This window comes from Leptosomus discolor, chromosome 7, assembly GCF_034619465.1.
Source record: "Leptosomus discolor isolate bLepDis1 chromosome 7, bLepDis1.hap2, whole genome shotgun sequence".
Taxonomy (NCBI): Eukaryota; Metazoa; Chordata; class Aves; order Leptosomiformes; family Leptosomidae; genus Leptosomus; species Leptosomus discolor.
In genome coordinates this window covers 15,770,522-15,789,037 of record NC_141397.1, presented here as the reverse complement: position 1 = coordinate 15,789,037, position 18,516 = coordinate 15,770,522, and the positions used below count along the sequence as shown (strand labels likewise).

Genomic DNA, 18,516 nt, shown 5'->3' with positions numbered 1-18,516 from the left:
TATAACACATAAAAGGAATTGCAGTAAATACACAGAAAAGAGAAGAATGGTGACAAATATGCCAGAGAACTTCAAAAGAAAACACGAAGAGAAAGACAGGTAACAAGTGACCTAATAGAAAAATTTTGAGCAGTTGCTCCAAGTGGTGTCCACAGAGAGCTACTATTCACTTTGTGCTGGCTCTCCTTGTTTCCAGCTGCTAAGTTCACACTGAAAGAAGCTAAAAATACATTGAATACTTCCAAATATTATTTTCCCAAGTAAGCAATTGGTATAAGTTGTCACAGAGGTGTTATTCTCTTGCCAGTGAGAAGGGAAACTGTATACAATGCCGACAATAGAAGCCATATTCTGTGAAATCTATTGTCTTGGACAAGATGGAGTCCAAAATATGGAAAAGTTTGAAAAGGCATTATTGTAGCTAAAAGAATTCCTGACTATTCCCCACTTCCAGCAAGGCAATATATGAAAATGATACTTAAAGATGAAGTTTTTATGACCCATGAGAAAAGGTATACTCTGCAATACTCAGAAGTATAGTATGTGCAACATTTCTAGCAATCAAGCCTTGGTATTTCAATGAGGAGGAAAAAAAAAAAAAAAACAGAAAAAAAAAGAGAAAAGTAGTAAAATCTAAAATCTAGGTACACCGTCTCCTGACAAACCAAAATTTCACAAAGTTACAGACTTAAAATACAAATATACACGGCTTAGCATTCAAGGTTCTCCTTGATGGTAAATTCAGCTCTATACAAAAGTAAAGGGACACACACAACACCTACCAAAAACCATCCAGTTCTTTCTGTTAACGTGAAGTATAACAGGCTTTCATATGACACGCCTTCCTCCAAAAATAGCAACGATTACACTGCTCAACTCCCACATGCCCCCCTGCTTGACTTTTTGATACTTAGAACATCATACACTCTCAGTCCTGAGGAACAATCCAAAGTTCGTGGAGTCAAGGGGACCCTTTCCATTGCTCAGAACCCAAACTACAGAATATGAATGCCTAGGGAGATATGCAACTTCGATGTCTTACAACATTAAATCTTCTTTTAAAGCCAAATGTGACAGATTTTTTAGGAACTCTGAAATCCACAGCTTTCCACAGTTTTGGAAAGATGCTGCAAGTCACAGCAGTGATAATCTGCTGATTACAAGGCACATGTGCAAGTAACACTTTTTTTGTCTTCCAGACAAACAAGAAGATTATACAGCCTATTCTCTTCATGGGGATGAGGTGGGGGAAGCATTAAGATTGCAGCTGCTGCAGAAGTGGAAGCTGCAACTCCCTTGGAGCTTGTACTGACTGTGTAGCCTAGCATGCCATTAAGGGATGCTACTGTACTACAGATACTGTTCCGTTTTTTCTTCCTAAATGAGACAAACATGAAGCTTTGGCCTGCTGCTGTTAATGGAAAGTCTTACAACACATCTTTCAACATTCCACTCAAGTTCCAACTCAGCTCAATATCCTGCCTATCAGAACTTCCTAAATAACTACCCAGAGAGTATTCTTGAATAATACAGCTTTCCTTCATGTCTTCCCTGACATTTAGTTTTGAGATTTATTACATTCCTATTGCCCAATCATGATTTATTATATATATAAAAGAGGACACATAGTGAAGGTAAGCTGGAATCACAACCATTTCAAGTAGACTACATCTGTAAGGAACTTAACTTCATAAAATATATTTTTTTAATAGAAATTCTAACACCTCTTATAACAATGATGTAAATTTCACTAAAAACCATGAAAAGACATATCAATACTTCAGGGTAAGACACACTGTACTACAGCTTGGCTTTCTTCATTATGCTGAAGAATCATGTCTGGCTGATGTATCTAGTTTATAATGTTTAACTATAATAGAAAATAGATGAAGTTCAAATGAAAACACTTGTTTAGACTACGTCAACAGAGCATAAAACTAAATGAAGTGATTCTGTACCAACTATAAAAACATATTTGCTAATACTAAAGTTAATAATGGTTATCTATCAAGATCACAACATGAAATAATTCTGCATCTTAAGAGCTGTGTTAAAGCATCAGACACATGAATGTAACTTTTTGATTTTGCAAAACAGCATCATGCAGTGCACTTTATTGCTATTTTATCATTAGTGTAAATAATTCGAAAAAACAGGAAATCTCCAGCTCACTTTTTAAATTGCAAGTCACCAAAGGACTTTCCAGTAAGACTGCCAATGCCCACTTTACACTGGCTAGCAAAAGAAAATCAAATAACAGTGTCTTGTATACTGAAACAACTGCTTTGTTACAAAGGGAAGGATTCAGAAAACTAGAACAAATGACACTGCTGTAAAAACTATAAGCCTTTTAGACTCAGTTCAAAGACTTATGCATTCTTCTACAAGAGGCTGAAGTTTTATATTCATCTCAGCAAATCAATCCACTAATAGGCATCAGTCATCAACACCTAAGTAAAGATCTGCCATATGAAACAGCTTTGATGTGATTGAAGACTTGCACACAGTCGTAAGTATGACAGAACAGCTTAGCTATTAAAATGTTTTATCTAGCAAAGAACTGTTCATCCTAATTGACTGAAATATTCTTTGAACGCTATTATTGCAAGGCTACTTCACTATGCAGCGCTTTAGCACATAGCCACTTGACTTATATCTTGAGATGCAGCACAACCACATCAAATCTTATTAGAATATTTTCTCACACATACTTTTGTCAAGAAACCAAAACAATAAAGCTGACTGTCATTTTTACTACCAGTTGCTTAGTTAATTTGATACTGAAACGTACTGGGATTCTTTATAAAAGCTGCGTGCGATCAGCCATTTCTATCAATCTTTCTTTTTACTGCACTAATAGAATGAATCCTACTAACCACATCAGTTGAAATGGGTTGGCAGGACTGGATGGAAGCTATTCTTTCGCACAGAGCCTGACCTCTCACTGTGAGAGGTGCAGCGGCAAGGGCTCCCTTAAGCAGCACTGCGCAGCCCTGGCCCGGCTCCAACACTGACCATATGTCAAGCTGACAGATAAGAAGCCCGAGACAGCCATCTGAAAACAACAGTATACCACCTAGGCCACCAGGCAGCAAGGGTTTCTAGGCCTAGCTCATTACTCATTTCAAAGCCAATTTTAAACACACCAAAAGCAAATGTACCTGACAAAAACAAACAAACCAACCAACCAACCCAAACAACAAAAACCAACCAACCAACCAAAACCCCCAAAACCACAAACAAGTACAAAGCCATTATTAAAAAGCTTATGTGACAATATACTCTATTACAGGAAGTTTCCACTGAACGTCACAAGTGATCACCAGAAACACAGTTGGAAGATTAATAATAGTCTGTGCCTATAACATCTTTCCTTCTCCATTATATTCACAGTGTGTTAACAATTTGCAAGAAAAAGCAATCGAACATACCAGCAACTGCCATCAAGATTACATTTTACAGAACCGAACAACATGCTATTGATTTAATACCTCAAACAAAGGGCAATTTCATTTTCACCCTGCATCTATTAACGCATCATAGGGTTCATCAGTTTTTATCATTACTTTTGTTACCAGGAAGTATATCATATCAATTTCTTGTATGTAGGCAAACATTATCTATCAGCTTTTATTCCAAAATTACTAAATTATCAGCACAAAAGAACAGCTAAAACTTACTCCAGTCCCCTATGCAATTTCCATCATTCCATATATTCCATTTCCATATTCAGAATTAATAAAATCCAGGTGAACTTACCTACAGTTTGGAGGAGGGTCTAATGTAATTTCCGCAAGTTCTTTCTGAATTCTTAAGAGGAAAAAAAAGAAAAAATTATCAGGATTTTTTTGCAATACATTTCTTTCAACATGATAAACATGTCTACAGGAATCAATAATGAAAAAAATATAATTTCTGATGGAAAGCTGAAGCTATAAAGTTTCATGAAACTCCTCAAGAAAATGTGGAGTTAAAAAAATCAAGTATTTTCTGAAAAATGAACTTCCAATCTGAGACAAATTATGCCACAAGCAGCCACCTAGAAAATCCTACTTTTTCTATAGGGCAGGGTTCTCGGCTCCTTTGCTCACACAACAATTAAATGTCTCACATACCCTCCTTCTCTATTTCCCCTCTGCCTGTATGTCTCATAGTTCTTGCTCTCCAGAATATTTAGGTCCTTAATGTATCTCATACTTGCAGGGCAAAAACCCACAACTTCATAGGATAGGTGTCTCTCACCCTCCTGGAAAGAGCCCATCCTGGTCTCCTCCATAACCTCCTCCTAGGTATTGGCAGGCTGCTATCAGGTCCCCCCAAAGCCTATCCTCAAAGGGAAGTGCTCCAGCTCCCTGGCCAGGCTGGGGACCTGCTGCTGGACTTGCTCCAACATGCACCTTCTTTGTACTGGGGGGCCCAAAACTAGGTACATGTTATTCCAGAGAGCTGAGTAAAGGGAGATAAACCACTTTCATCTACCTACTGACTGTGTTCCTGCTAATACATCCCGGGAGGCAGTTAGCCTTTGCTGCTGCTTCACACTGAGCTTGCTGCCTGCCAGGGGTCCCATGTCCTTCTCAGCAGAGCTGCTCCCCAGCCCGTATCGTTACACGAGGTTAGTCCTTCCCACACGCACGATGCGAAATTCGACAAGGACAAATATAACAAGTTCCCTGTCAACCCTCTCTTGCAGCCTTCCAAGTAGCAGTAGCCTCTGAGCAGTAGCCCTGCCCCTGCGTGTACCAGCTGCTTCCCCCCAACTTGTTGTCATCCGTAAACTTGAGAGTGCACTCTGCTATCCTCCAGGTCACTGATAAAGATGTGAAGCTGGGCTTGTCCAGTCCAGATCCTGGCAGTACTGCACTCGTTATGGGCATCCTGCTGGAGGTCCTCCTCCAGGCAGAGCAACTTCGTTAAGGATTTATGGCTATTCCCAGGATGATGCTCCCATGCCAAGTCCTTGAATTCCTGATCTCTGCCATATCTGGCAATGCGGGCTCTTTTCTGTTATACCAGCATCTGCATGAAAGCCAGCATCTCCCCCTCTGAAGAAATATAAATGTGCAGAGCAGGAGTTTACAGAGTTCCCAAAGGAACTTGTAAGAGTTTACAGTTCCCAAAGACTTGCCAGAGTATGATGCCATAAGCAGGACTGCAATGGCCACCTTCCCTATAAACTATGCCCATGGCTTTTTTATAGGCTGCTTTAGTGCAAAAACATGAACATTTAGAAGGAGGACGGAAAAGAAAAACAATTCAGTGTATCCTCAGTATTTTCTTCTTCACTTCTTCCCAAGATTTCATGTACAGAAGCAGATTGCTATTCCTGTTATTCCCTCCACTAAGAAAGAAAACCTGCACAATAATACCTGTGACACATGCAAAGGCCATGACCCAAATGTTCAGGCCTGACCTGAAGTATATTGTTAAAAGTTACTACCACCCATTTCGCACATAAATACAGGCAAAGAAAATGGTTTATCAAAATAAACATTCAGGTATATTGGCATACATAGCACAAAAATGAGCCGTTTAATTCTCTATAGAATGTTAAGATCCAAATACAATCTTCCATGCTAAGGAGTCTCACAGCCACTATCAAAATTCCCCTTATGCCACTATGAGTTGATTTTATGGCTAAAATGAATAAACGAACCAAAGGCAGTTGAGGAACTGACCTGAACCAGAAACGCCAACCCTTTATCATTCACATTCTGAAATAATTAGGACATACGTAGGCAAGATTTGTAGGTAGAGGTAATAACCGTTTATTAGACCAGCTGATATAGTTGAAAGGATAAAAACACCCTTTCAGATGCTTAGCTTTTCTTCGAACCTCTATGCACTCCAGCCCTACAGACACACAACTAGTTACTCCTGTAGAGGGGGCGAAATTCAATGTCTACTTGCTTTTTCTACTCATTGAAATATTTACATCTCCAGTACATAGAATTTTCACAATAAATATCATACCTTTCTTGTAAAAATACGGGCACAGGCTGCTTAATCAATATTTGCAGCAAGTCATCGTAGTAACACTGAAAATTCATCACATTTTTTTAAAAGGTAAAATCTGATTAGTGAAGTCTAAGGACAAACAAACATGTTGCTTTTAAAAAGCTACTCAATCTAAACAATCCCCAAAGTTCACACCTTTTAGAAGGGAGTTCTCACAAGTGTGGGAGATGCTTAAAATACTTCTTATGTACATGTCAAATTTCTACTGTGTTTTTGAAATTTATACTATCACAAATTTAAATCACGGAAAATCTAGGTACCGTGGAATCTCCTTCAATTTCATGTTTTATGTGTTGTTTTGCTTTTTCTGCCTTTTGGGAAGTTACAGAATGATGACATTGAACATCTACAGAGTCAGGGATTATTCCTTTACTGTACATACAGCGGTAAGAGCAGTTACTATTTCATTGCATTAGAATGAGTCCGAGACACATCAAGAATTGATTGACAAAAGCAGCTTAAGTCCTAGATCAAAAACCTTCCATTCTTCCTCCGAAATCCCAACTGATGTCCCTTCCATTCTGAAAACAAAAGGGTACAGAGGTCTCTCCCTCTGTTCTAGTTCAACCCAAAATTCCTAACTTCTAATGCCAAGAGCACTAAAATGGTCCTTTATCAAGCTTTTCCTGTGATTGAACAAACACGAACAAAACATCTTTCTGCTTGAAGCGATAATTGATCAGATGGTACTTTCTATTTATGTTCAAAAGTCCTAATTCCTTTTACAAGCATCAAAGATAAAGAGACCTTGCATTCATGATTATTTTCATACAAACAAGATACAACATGCTAATATGATACTGTCCATCAATTGCTCCTCGGCAAGTTGTCCCTATTTATTCTCCTACTCTGTGGCATCCCAAACTAAAATTAATATACACACCTTACACCTCTTTTGTTGCAACCTTAATTTACCTTGCATTCATGCTGAGAGCACATTCATAAACAGTTTCTGTAGAGCAGCTGACACGCAATAGCTTGTTCACATGTCACAGCATTCAAAGTTACAATTAAATCGTCAGACAACATCCCAGAGAGCCTTGCACTGATAAAGACCTCCAATGTGCAAGCTGGCCTTTGTCTGCATGAGTTATTCCACTGCTCCGGCACTTGTTTCATATCTCCATTGAGTTGCCCTTAGAATCTGGCATAGGGGAGGATGTGCCTCATTTCCTTCGCTGGCCACAGAGGGTTCACCACGAGAATATGTGGCCTCTGGCAATAAAATGTTTTTTGCAGGGTCCTTTCTGCGACCTCTTTCTTCTTTTCTGCCTCAGTACAGTTATGATGAGCTATGTCAGAGAGGAAAAAGGACTCTAAATTCAAATCATTGTATACATCCAGTTTATATTTAAACTAATGACATATTGGTTTACTATATGCTGGGGAGTGGGGTGACGGCAGGGGGAGAAGCCCTTCCTAGTAATCAAAGCCCTAGGCTGTATACATAGGATGTTTAATTTGCAGTGTCAGATCTGATACTCTTTGTTTGGTCTTAAAGAAGTCATTTGACCCCCTCTCTCTCATATATATATATATATACACACACACACACACACACATACATACACACACACACAAATATTTTCCCCCTCCATTTTACTAACAGAAAAGAACAAATATAGTTGCCCTCCAGTAATAGTGCAAAGGTTAATCTACCCCTACATTCAGAAGCATGAAAGTACTTTGTGGATTTCAAATATTATTAATTCTCACAGACACATATTTACTATAGTTCCAAGCCTAGAGGGACTGTATGTTGTTTCTTTCATAAAACAGCTAAAGTTCTTTAAAGCTAAGAAAGAACGTGACAGAGGATTTCCCAAAACGATTAATACAAGAAGCAAAATAAAGGACTATATGACAATGAACTATTTTTACCACATCTACTTTTCTAAAACACATGCCTTTTTATCCATAAAAGCCAGGTGAACCAATACTCCATACTGAAGAATATGCTATTTAGAAATACTAAGAAATACAATCACCAATACGTATTTCAGTCTTACATAGTAACTGTGACTGAGCAGGAAATTGATCTAAAGATGGTTAGATTCATGCCAGAGGAAAAGAAATATTCTCACCTCTATACTACACGCACAAAAAATGACACTGATATTTCTTACGAGAAAAAGCACTCTATATTTTGCTGTCATATTGAACATGCTAAATATCATTCCCAGACTCCTTGAAAATAGTACTGTGATAAACTTCTCTCAGAAGAAAAGAGAGCAGGGCGGGGGGGCGGGGGAAGCTCACTTTTGTTTTGTTGAATTTCAGACAAATTTAATCCATTACCTAATTGCTACTATATGGTTGTAACTTCCTTCAATAAGGAAAAGATTGCAACTAAGGTTTTAAAGTTCACAATTCATTGTAGGCACAGATATTTATAAAAAAGTTCCAGGACTAGACACAAAGGTTGACAGATTTTCAGCTATCAACTTCAGGAGCCAAGCAAAACAATACATTTATTTGTTGAGCTACTATGTCAGCCAAGAATGGTTACACTTCTCTCAATCCAAAGGTCACACTAAGATTTGCTACTTAAGAGGTAACAAGATGCCTGCTGTTTTCAAGGACAGCAATTCAATTCTGTGTCTGAACTGTAATTGTGATATGCAGCGAGTTTCTCAATCTTGACATGTTAGGTAAGAAAGGTTGCTATTTAAGGTGATGCCCTCTGGGTGAGGAAAATTGAAGGACCGGTACACTGTATGACATATGCTGTAAGCTATTACACCTGTATAGCAGCTAGTCCTAAAGTATTAACAGAGAAGGACGACATGTGATGGCATTCTGCCTTCTTGATGCCATCTATAGCAATGCAAACAGAAGAAACCCTGTATCTTAAAAATAATTTTTAAAAAACCCCAAACTTACTCAGCTATGAATTCAAGTGGTTTCATAAAGCCTCCATAATCAGAGCATTTCAGAAAGCAGTAAGCTGCGGGAGTAGTATATTCATACACGAGACATGGTAGCAGTTTACTTTTATACAAGCAAAAGTCAGCACACTAAATCTTGATTTATATAAAGCCTAACGCTTCTGAAAATTCTTTAAATCTAACTGACTATATAAACATATAAATGAAAAGCAGAACAGAAGTATTCCAGATACAGATGCACAAATCTTCACTCTAATCCAAGATATACAGTAGGTCTCATTATGTAATCCAAAAATACCATGACTACAATTCTGCATGCATGAAAAAGCTTTCCAAGTGAGAAAACGTGACGTCCAAACTCAGGTTAGACTCAAGTTGTAATCTGTGACTTCAGTTCCAGTGCTACGTTAACTTGCTGGTGTTCTCTGCTTCAAACAGGAATTAAGGAATCTTGACCAAAGCCACAACTGCTCTACACTCCATTGTTTGGGGATTTTACTGACTTTAGCAGAGTTGACTCCTTTAACTATAATGGTGTGATTAGAGGGAATTACATAATGAAACATTTAAGTGAAGATTATTGTGACTTTAGAGTAATGCCACACAAACCCGCAGAATTAAAAAGCTAGAAAAGGAAAAAGTTGCTAAGCATACATTCAGTCTTTTTTCACTAGGACAGCTGAATTACTTCAATTCATTTCGATTTCTAAAAGATCAGGTTTTTAACCTGGTCAAGAACAACATTCCCACTGAAGTAGAGCCTTATTCCTGCACTACTTTTCATTTCTAATGAACAAAAATAATATTACTACGAAGATATTTTATAGAGACAGTTTCTGTAATACTTTCTCACATATTGAGGACTCTGCCATTTTTCCTTTCTTCATGTTACTCCTTTCCTCTTTATCCTCTAATTTCTGATTTTCCTTTCTTGAAACATTACTGATTATAATCAAAAAGCAAAGAAACAAAACCTGTAATATGAAAGCATGGCCAGATTAAGAATGTTTATAGAAATGTAATCCCAATTCAAACACAGTGACAATACTGGATACTAAAAAATAAATAAATAAATAACACCATGATACCATTAAAAAACCCTCTATTACTATAAAAACTATGTCGCTGTGATCCTTCCACAAAGTGCTGTGGCAATCAGCACTCCTAAAATACATTTTTTCAAAAATATTATTTATTGTGCATATATCTACAGAACTCTTACAACAGCTTTTAAAATGCATAATCAAAGGCTTTCCTTCAATATTAGTACCATGTGAAACTGGCTTTAGAGTCTAACTGGCAAATGTACTGATGTCAGCAACCGGCATAATTAGTTTCAGCAGAACCATAAGCAGACATGATTAAACTTTAAAAGGTTTAAGTAATTTTATCACTGTGAAATGCATGTTGATAAAAGCTCTAAGCTTTGAAGATACAAAGCTAAGATTAATAGACCAATTTCTGACATATCATTATTAATTTTTTAATAGGACAGTGTCCACAGGCCCTTGTCGGAATTGTGGCATCATTACATTAGGCATTGTACAAAGTTCAGAATACACAGACTCTTTTTTAAAGATGCTAAAAACTGGTTTTTATGACCTTAAAAGTCATGACTAGTCCAATATTCCTAATATTTAAAAAATAACAATAGCAGGAAGCAGATGAAAGAGAAGGCGGCCAGAAACCATAGCAGCTCTGAGGATTAACTACATGAATAACATCATGGTTTGAAGTGAAAGCTGGGTGGTTGTTTTTTTATTTTCCTCTTAGTCATAAAAGGAAACACGGGCACGCTTTGCTGGCCATCCTGTAAGTGATATGACTAGGTAATCTCCTAATAGCGTCATACTAGGAACGGGTCTTCAGAAAGCCATTCACTGAGGAAGAAAAAAAGAAGAAAGGCTAGCTGTAAGGAAGGGGTCTATGGCAGAAGCAAAGCATGACAATACCTCACTGGAAAGACAGGAGACTTCAGTTCAGAAACGTACGTAAATGGTAAGGGATAGGTTAAGCCAAGACAAAGACTTGAATCCTGAAGAGATGTACATGCACGTTTATATACTGGACTATATATGGACTCCTATTACATGCATATGTTATAAATTATGGCAATAGGGCCTTGATGCTTCTCCTTTACCACAGCACCATAGTGGCACAACTCTGATGTTTTTTCTTGTAGTTTACACAGCTTTGAATTAACCAGGAAACAGGATCTGGGAATTCTGCATCAGGACAGTCTGCAGACTTGGTCTCCTGTCAGATCGTTTTAAGTGTTTTTTAACTTCAATCACTATAATCCCATTTGAATTCTGTTGCCTAGACTAGCACCCCTACATGTACTAGTGGAGCAACACTAAGCTGTAAATTTTTTCTGCCTGGTTCAAGCAAGACAATTGTTATCTGGAGATTGACATGATAGCATAGAATAATTTAAATAGCTATTCTGCAAACCCACCTTTCCTCTCAAGCAGAAAAAGAGAAGGAAAAGAAATGGGTATTAAAACAGACCACAGTTTAAAGTAATGAAACCAATATGCGTCTGTTGTTCACTCAAATAGTTCCGACCTGACCATCTGGGAAAAGGAAACGCAGCACTTTACAGCAATAGGTATTACGGCAGTCCTAACATGCTGAGTTACTGAACTGTCTGAAATGTTTATGGTTAATTAACTGTAAGTTACACTGACAAGTTTCAACATCAGTCATATATACACATACAGAGATATATTTTATAAGGCTACAAAACTGTCTGAGTTTTACTAGCAATAAAAAAATGTCAGCTTTTATCATGCAAGCTACTATTAAAACCATGTGAAAGAGCCAATCTGTCAAAGAAAGGAAAAAAGTATACAGGTCTCATTGTGACCAGTCTCAAAAGGCTATTACACTGACACAGTACTGTTATAATAAACAATGAGAAAATTAATATATTGAGTCAATACATACAGCTGATGGTCAGCTAAAAGAGAAAGGAAAATAAATGGCCAGAAAGAACACTGTACCTTTTAGCACTAGTTGACAGTTTAGCAGCTGTTTTGCTTGATATTTTGCCCTCTTTTTTCTTGGGTTGAACTTGCTCCCTTTCTTGTTCCTGCTGAACACCTTCACGCTGATCTCCATCAGAGCTGCCTCCACTAGTGCTTGGACTATCATCAACTCTCTGCCCCTCTGTAGACATGGCAGGTGCTGCACTGAACAAAACACAAACAATAAAAGTTAGCTTTTTCAGATTAAACTATCCAGTAGTATTTCCAACAGGCCTACAAGGAAATAACACATGAGATTTACGCCTTTGTCATAATACATAATGCTTGTGTTACAGTACTTCAGTAATCTTAGTACTGAAGAGTTTTGCCATAAGCATCTTAACAATAAATCAGGAGTTAGTCATTTTAAACCTCATACCAAATAAATAATAAACCCTTATACATATGAAAAGCGTAAGTTATTGCAGTCAAGTGGGAAACATAGAATCACAGAATAGTTTGGGCTGGAAGGACCTTTAAAGCTCATCTAGTCCAACTCCCCTGCAGTGAGCAGGGACATCTTTAGCTGAGTCAGGTTGCTCAGAGCCCCGTCCAGCCTGGCCTTGAATGTTTCCAGGGATGGGGCTTCTACCATCTCTCTGGGCAGCCCGCTGCAGTGTTTCACCACCCTCCTTGTAAAACATTTCTTCCTTATGTCTAGTCTAAATCTGCTCTCTTTTAGTTTAAAACCATTACTCCTTGTCCTATTTCAACAGGCCCTGCTAACAAGATTGTCCCCATCATTCCTATAGGCCTGCTTTAAGTACTGGAAGGCCACTGTAAGGTCCCCTCAGAGCCTTCTCTTCTTGAGGCTGAACAACCTCAGCTCTCTCATCCTGTCCTCATAGAAGAGGTATTCCAGCCCCCTGATCACTTTTGTGTCCCTCCTCTGGGCTCTCTCCAACAAGTCTTTCTTGTACTGAGGACTCCAGAGCAGGTGGGGTCTCAACGTAACACTGCAGTCATAATTCTGCAGGTATACCACCACTCACTGTGAATGATACTTTTCAACAGCTCAGCAATGTCGTGAGTTAGCTGTCTCATCACTATGCCACCACTTCAAATAGAGCATAGTTTGTTAAAAACTGAGAGCTATTACTATCTTAGGACTCTCTGTTATCCCATATGAAATAAATCTGTGGGCTCATTCCAAGACTATAATGTGGGTTTCCACATTACAAAATCCACATCTTGGCATGCTCGATGGAAACATTCACAGAACCAAAAGGCACTAACACTGTTTGTATTTACTAAAATGGTACGCTTCCAGAGCGGTAAGCACGCTGGTAGAGGATATAAGGAAGTTTTTTCCTAATAAATTCTGTTCAGGCAACATGAGGCAACACAGCTGTCAGAGAACACGAATGACAAGAAATCTCAGTATATTTCAAAAGTTGAGTTAATGCTTTATTTGCACACTTCTGATACTAGTTAGCCACTTTCATTTCTTCCTTCATTTTAAATAGTATAACAATATGCCGACAGATGAGGAATTACAAGCCCACTGTTACAGCTGTCGTGACTTCTCAAACTGTTCTAATGAAGGGCAGATGTCCATGAAAAACTCCTACCGAATTAGCATATGCATTGGCAACGACTGTTAGAAAAATTTACAGACCCAAACCCAGGTCTTTCCTTTAACTCTAATTTATATACGTATTTTATGTATCCTTCTCTAGAGATCTTAATAAAAGAGCTACCTTCAAAGCACACAGGCCCAAACATTACTTGCTAACACCCACACAATCCCCATAGGTCTGGGTGGTTTTCTGATCGAATCTGTCTGAATCAAGAATTTGCTCTCTCATACACAAAGAGTTTTAAATTGCTGTGAACTTCAACTTGCTTTTCCTCTAACTATGTACAGACACCATCACAATTAAGAACAAAACTATTCACCTTGACTATTACATGTTTTAATACTCTCTCAAGGGAGAATAATGAGATTGCAGGCTCAGGTTCAACCATGTTCATTCAGTGGATTAAACAAAGTTCATCTCCCTGCATGTATTTATGGAAAGGGAAAGTAAAGCAACATCAATGCTAACAGGGTTATGTTGAAAAGGATGCTTTTTCAAAAGGCCGTAAACGTTCTAGTTATAGATGCATGTAAGAAAATAAATTTACTCCTATTCTGCAAAAGCCTTACCAAGGCCTAATTCTATCAAACAGTGCACACCCTGGAGTGGAAGAACTAATTTTTTCAGGCTTTATTAACACAATCCAACTAACTTCAGGAGGAATTAGATATTTTTGTCTAATTTATGAAGCTATACTGAAAAGGAAGTGTAGAAGTATGGCATCCTTCAAAATGCTTAGATGCAAAATGAAACAGCAAGTAATAGCAAGTGATGGATATGGGACTAGGTTTCCCTTAATCAGCTTAAGCTACATTTTGGATTTTACAAATATATTTTCATATATAAATTTATATAAAAACACAACACCTAGCCTGCTCATTGAAGTAACTGAAATAATGCATAGTTTGCACCCTAAAATTAAAATACAAAACCTCTTCATTCTTAAGAGAGCAATTTTTCCTATGGTACAGCTACAACATTATATTTAACATAATTCATATATTTACACAGGCTAATGTTTAGACATGTACATCCTGGTTGTCAGATTTTAAGAGAAAAGCAACAGAAAATTTAGAGATAATAAAACACAAAATTACCATATTCTGACAAGTCAAAATATACGTTTAATAAGTATAATGCAATTTGGATAGTAGGTACCTGTTTTCTTTGCTTCTACATACAGTAAAATACGATCTCATCTTTTTTTATAACACTTTTGATGGCCTTCATTTACTCAAGATTGTAGTTCTGATCTTTGCTTAATACATCTAAATGTTAAAGAGAAATACTCTCTTCACAATGTACATAGGCTTTAACATCGCAGGCCAGAAAGTTAAAAGCATATTTAATAAAGCCTACATGCATAGGACAGCTGCTGTGAATAATCTTGGCTATAAATATTACTATTATCCAAAAACAACTGTATTCACTTCATAAGTTCAGGTTACTATCCAGCAGACAAATACTGTAACAGTAGCCCAGAGCATATAATTACTGTAACGTGTAATGCCAGCATTTACAACAGGAAAACGCTTAAATCTGTCATTTGATGTCTGGCTAGTTTCTTGGGGTTTTTTCTCTCTCCTTCTCTCTCTGTTTCCCTTTCTGACATCCAGGGAGTTCTTTCCATGCCCTCTCCTCACAATATCTGCAATTTTAGTAATTTTGCATAGTTCAAGCGATGCTCAGTATGGTGGCAAAAGTGCATTTTAAAGGGCCTGAAGTTAGACACTTCAAACGTGGTCAAACTTAAAAGACAAACACATGAACGAATAAGAGAATGGAAAAAAAAATAATCAACTGCAGGGATGACACTGTTACAAAAACATTTCACTGCCACAAACACAGAGAAATACAAGATACTCCGTGAATCTGGACAGCTATGAGCATGTTTGCAACTGTCACAGGGAGTGAATGACACACGATTGCCCAGGTCCCCGGCTGCCAGGCTATTCTACATGCAGACGAGGGTTGCTAACCTCCCCGCTGTTGTGCTGAGAAAAATGAGCAGAGGGGACAGAGGAAGGAGTGTACCCTTTAACGTCAGATGATTCAGCAGAGACACAGACTACAAGTGTAACTACAACTATCAATTCCAAGTGAAGAGTGTCCAAAAGATCCTGCTTCTGTCACATACACCCACTGGCACCTTCCCTTCCCTCCTCAAAGGGAAAAAAAAAAAAAAAAAAAAACAAACCCCGAAACAAAAACAAACCACAACAAAAAAAAAACCCAACCACCACCACCCCCCAAAAAATAAAATAATCCAGATCCAGCAGTCAGGGACAGAGAGATCCTGGCAACGTGCAGATGAGTCCCTAGGGCGGCAGAGCTAGTGATGATGTCTTTCTAAAGCGGTCTTAATTTCCTATAAGCCAAGATAAATTGAATATTTCTGCAGGGTCCTCGAAGAGCAGCAACAGCAGCAGCCGCCTTACTTCATCTTCATTAGAAACCGTAAAGGGCAAAAGGACCAGAACATCACGGGAGGGGACGCAGAAGGAGCCCGGTTTCTGGCCAGGCAGGGTCCGCCTCTGCGAGGGGCACCCGGAGGGACGGGACGGCCCCGCCGCCCGGGTGGGCACACACGCGACTCGCCCGTCTCCCCCCGCCCGTCGGGAAGACCCACCGTGCGGCATCGGGCCGTACCGGGGGGCGGGGGCATGGGCACCCCCAAACGCCACACACACCCCCCCAGCCGGGCAGGCGGCGGCCGGGCCGGCGTGAGAAGTAGGAGACAACCGGGGAGAGGAGGAGGAGGTGGAGACTACGAGAGGAAGACGTCGGGGGCACATGAGGGAAGGGAGGGGGTTGGGCTGCGGGGCTCCTCAGGGCCCTCGGGGGGGGGGGGGGGGGGCGGGGGGGCGGCGGGGGGGTACTGCCCCTCCCGAGGGGCTCCAGCCTGGGGCATCCAGCCGGGGGGGGTGTGGGGATGGTGTACCCCGGGAGGGTCGGTCATGGCGGGGGGGGGGGGGCGGGCAGGGGGTACCCCGGCGCCGGAGCAACCCAGGGGCGCAGCGAGTGCGGCGAGGACCACGCGATGGGTGCGGAGCGGGGCCGGGGTGGGGAGCGGGGGTGGCCGCTGCTCCCGCCCGCAGCGGGGCGAGCAGGACGAAGGGACACGGAAGAGTTGTTGAAAGGGGGGGGGGGGGGGTGGTGTGCTGAGGAGCAATGGAGGCTAAAGCGATGACCGGAGGATGGATGGAGCCGGGGGGAGCGGAGGTGGCGGGGGGCGGACGGGACTGTTGCTAAGAAAGGGCACGGCTGGGAATGACGAGGGGGGGAAGGGGGTACCAGGCAGCGCCGGGGGGGGATGCGGAGGAGGGCGGGGGGGATGAAGGATAAGGCAGAAACCGAGGGTCGCAGTTAAACGGGAGAGCAGGAGGGGTTGCCGTGAGGGAGGGATGGCGGGGGGGGGGGGGGGGGGGGGGCGAGGAGCCTGGCGGGGGGAGGGGAGGCAGACGGGGACTGAAGCCGGGGCAGAGGTGTACCTCGGGAGGTACGGGGCGGCTGGGGGGGGGGGGGGGTGGGGGGTGGTGTGCGGTACGGACCGCTGCTACCTGCAGGCGAGCGCAGGTCTCTCTCTCGCTGGTGCCGGGCACAGGCTGCGGGACAATCCAACGCGGTCGCCCCGACTCCGTCCGGGCGCGGGGCTGTAAAGGGGCTGCAGCCGCTCACTGAGTCATGAGCCCGCTCCTCCGCGCTCCTCGCCCTCGTCTTTCTTCCCCCTCTCTCCCGAGCAGCAGCGGCAGCCGCTGCTGCTGCTTCTCCCACCGCCGCCGCTCCTGCCCCCGCTGCCCGAAGAGAAGTGAAGCCGTGCGCGCGCCGCCGCCGCCTCCGCGCGCGCGCGCTCCCCCGCCCGCCCGGCCAAGCGCCGCGCGCGCGGGCGCGCCCCCGCCCGCCAATTAGCCAGGGCGCTCGCGGATCGCTAAGGGAGGGGCGGGGTGGCTGGGCGGGCGGGCGCGAGCGCTTTCGGCGAGGGGCGGGGGGGGGAAAGTGACAAGAGGGCGGAGCGGGGGGAGGGGGGGGGGGGAAGTGGGGCGCGGGCGCGCGCCCGCGGGGGCCCTTCGAGGGCGCGCGCCGCCGGGGCGGGAGGCGGGGGAAGAGGCGCCGGCGGGAGCGCGCGTTAAAGGGAAGCACGGGCGAGGGGGGGCGGGGGCTGGGCGGGGTCAGCGGGCCGAGTCGGAAGGAGGCGTGAGGGGATGGGGGTAGCGGGGAGCCCCAGCGGGGGTCGGGCGGGGGCGGCGGGGCTGCAGGTCAGCGCAGGCGGCTCGCGGCCCGTAACCGCGGCCCCGCGCCGCCGCGTGTGCCCGGCTGCGCCGCCAGTCCCCCGCCAGAGTCCGGGCGGCGGCGGGGGCCGGTGTCAACTTTCTTTGCCCTTCTCGCCTTTTTCTGCTTCTTTGTTCCCTCCGCCGGTCCTGCCGGCCCGCACCTCCCCGCGGCCTTTGTCTCCGCTAAGCCACCGCGTCCTGTCCGCCTGACGGAGCAGCCGGAGCCACGCTGGGTGCCCCGGGGGAACGAAGGGTCCGGGCAGCTGCGGGGAGGGACGTGTTACCTGGGCCGGGGGCCGTGCGAGGGCACCTCCAGCGCGGGGAGAGGGCCGAGGCCGGTACTTTATGGCCACAGTTTTGTGTTTATCGTGGCAGCCTCGACCACACGGCTCCTGCGTCGCGTGTAGCCCAGCTCGATGGCACAAAAAGCCCCCGGCCACTAAGGACGCGCGATGACGTGCGGCGTCCCGGCTGGAGATAGGTGCTGCAGCGCGGCTGCGGTCAGGTGAACGAACCTCACCTCCCACGCAAGTAGGCATTGCCTCCGTGGCGAAGGAATGGGAGAGGCCACGAGAGAGCCGTGCCTAAATGTGACATGTTTAGTATGAATAATATCAACCTGGAACAAGCCAAACCTCTAACAGAACTGGCTGTCAGGTAACTGGCTGTGTTGGCCTAACCGAGATACTTCTGTCCCTGTGCTGACCCTGCTGCTTTAATCTTTACATAA

The 18,516-nt window shown here is 42.7% G+C and overlaps 1 protein-coding gene across 2 annotated transcripts in view; it reads right to left on the bottom strand.

Annotated features, from left to right (window-relative positions):
• LOC104354111 (ubiquitin-conjugating enzyme E2 E2) overlaps positions 1-12,087 on the bottom strand; it is a 210,070-nt gene extending 197,983 nt beyond the window's left edge. For both annotated transcript variants that reach the window (XM_086467885.1, XM_086467886.1), the window contains exons 1-2: positions 11,912-12,087; positions 3,760-3,810 (exon numbers count right to left, since the gene is read on the bottom strand). In XM_086467885.1, coding sequence (XP_086324011.1) covers positions 3,760-3,810; positions 11,912-12,087 — 227 coding nt within the window. The remainder of the gene's footprint in view (positions 1-3,759; positions 3,811-11,911) is intronic.
• Positions 12,088-18,516: the final 6,429 nt, after the last annotated feature.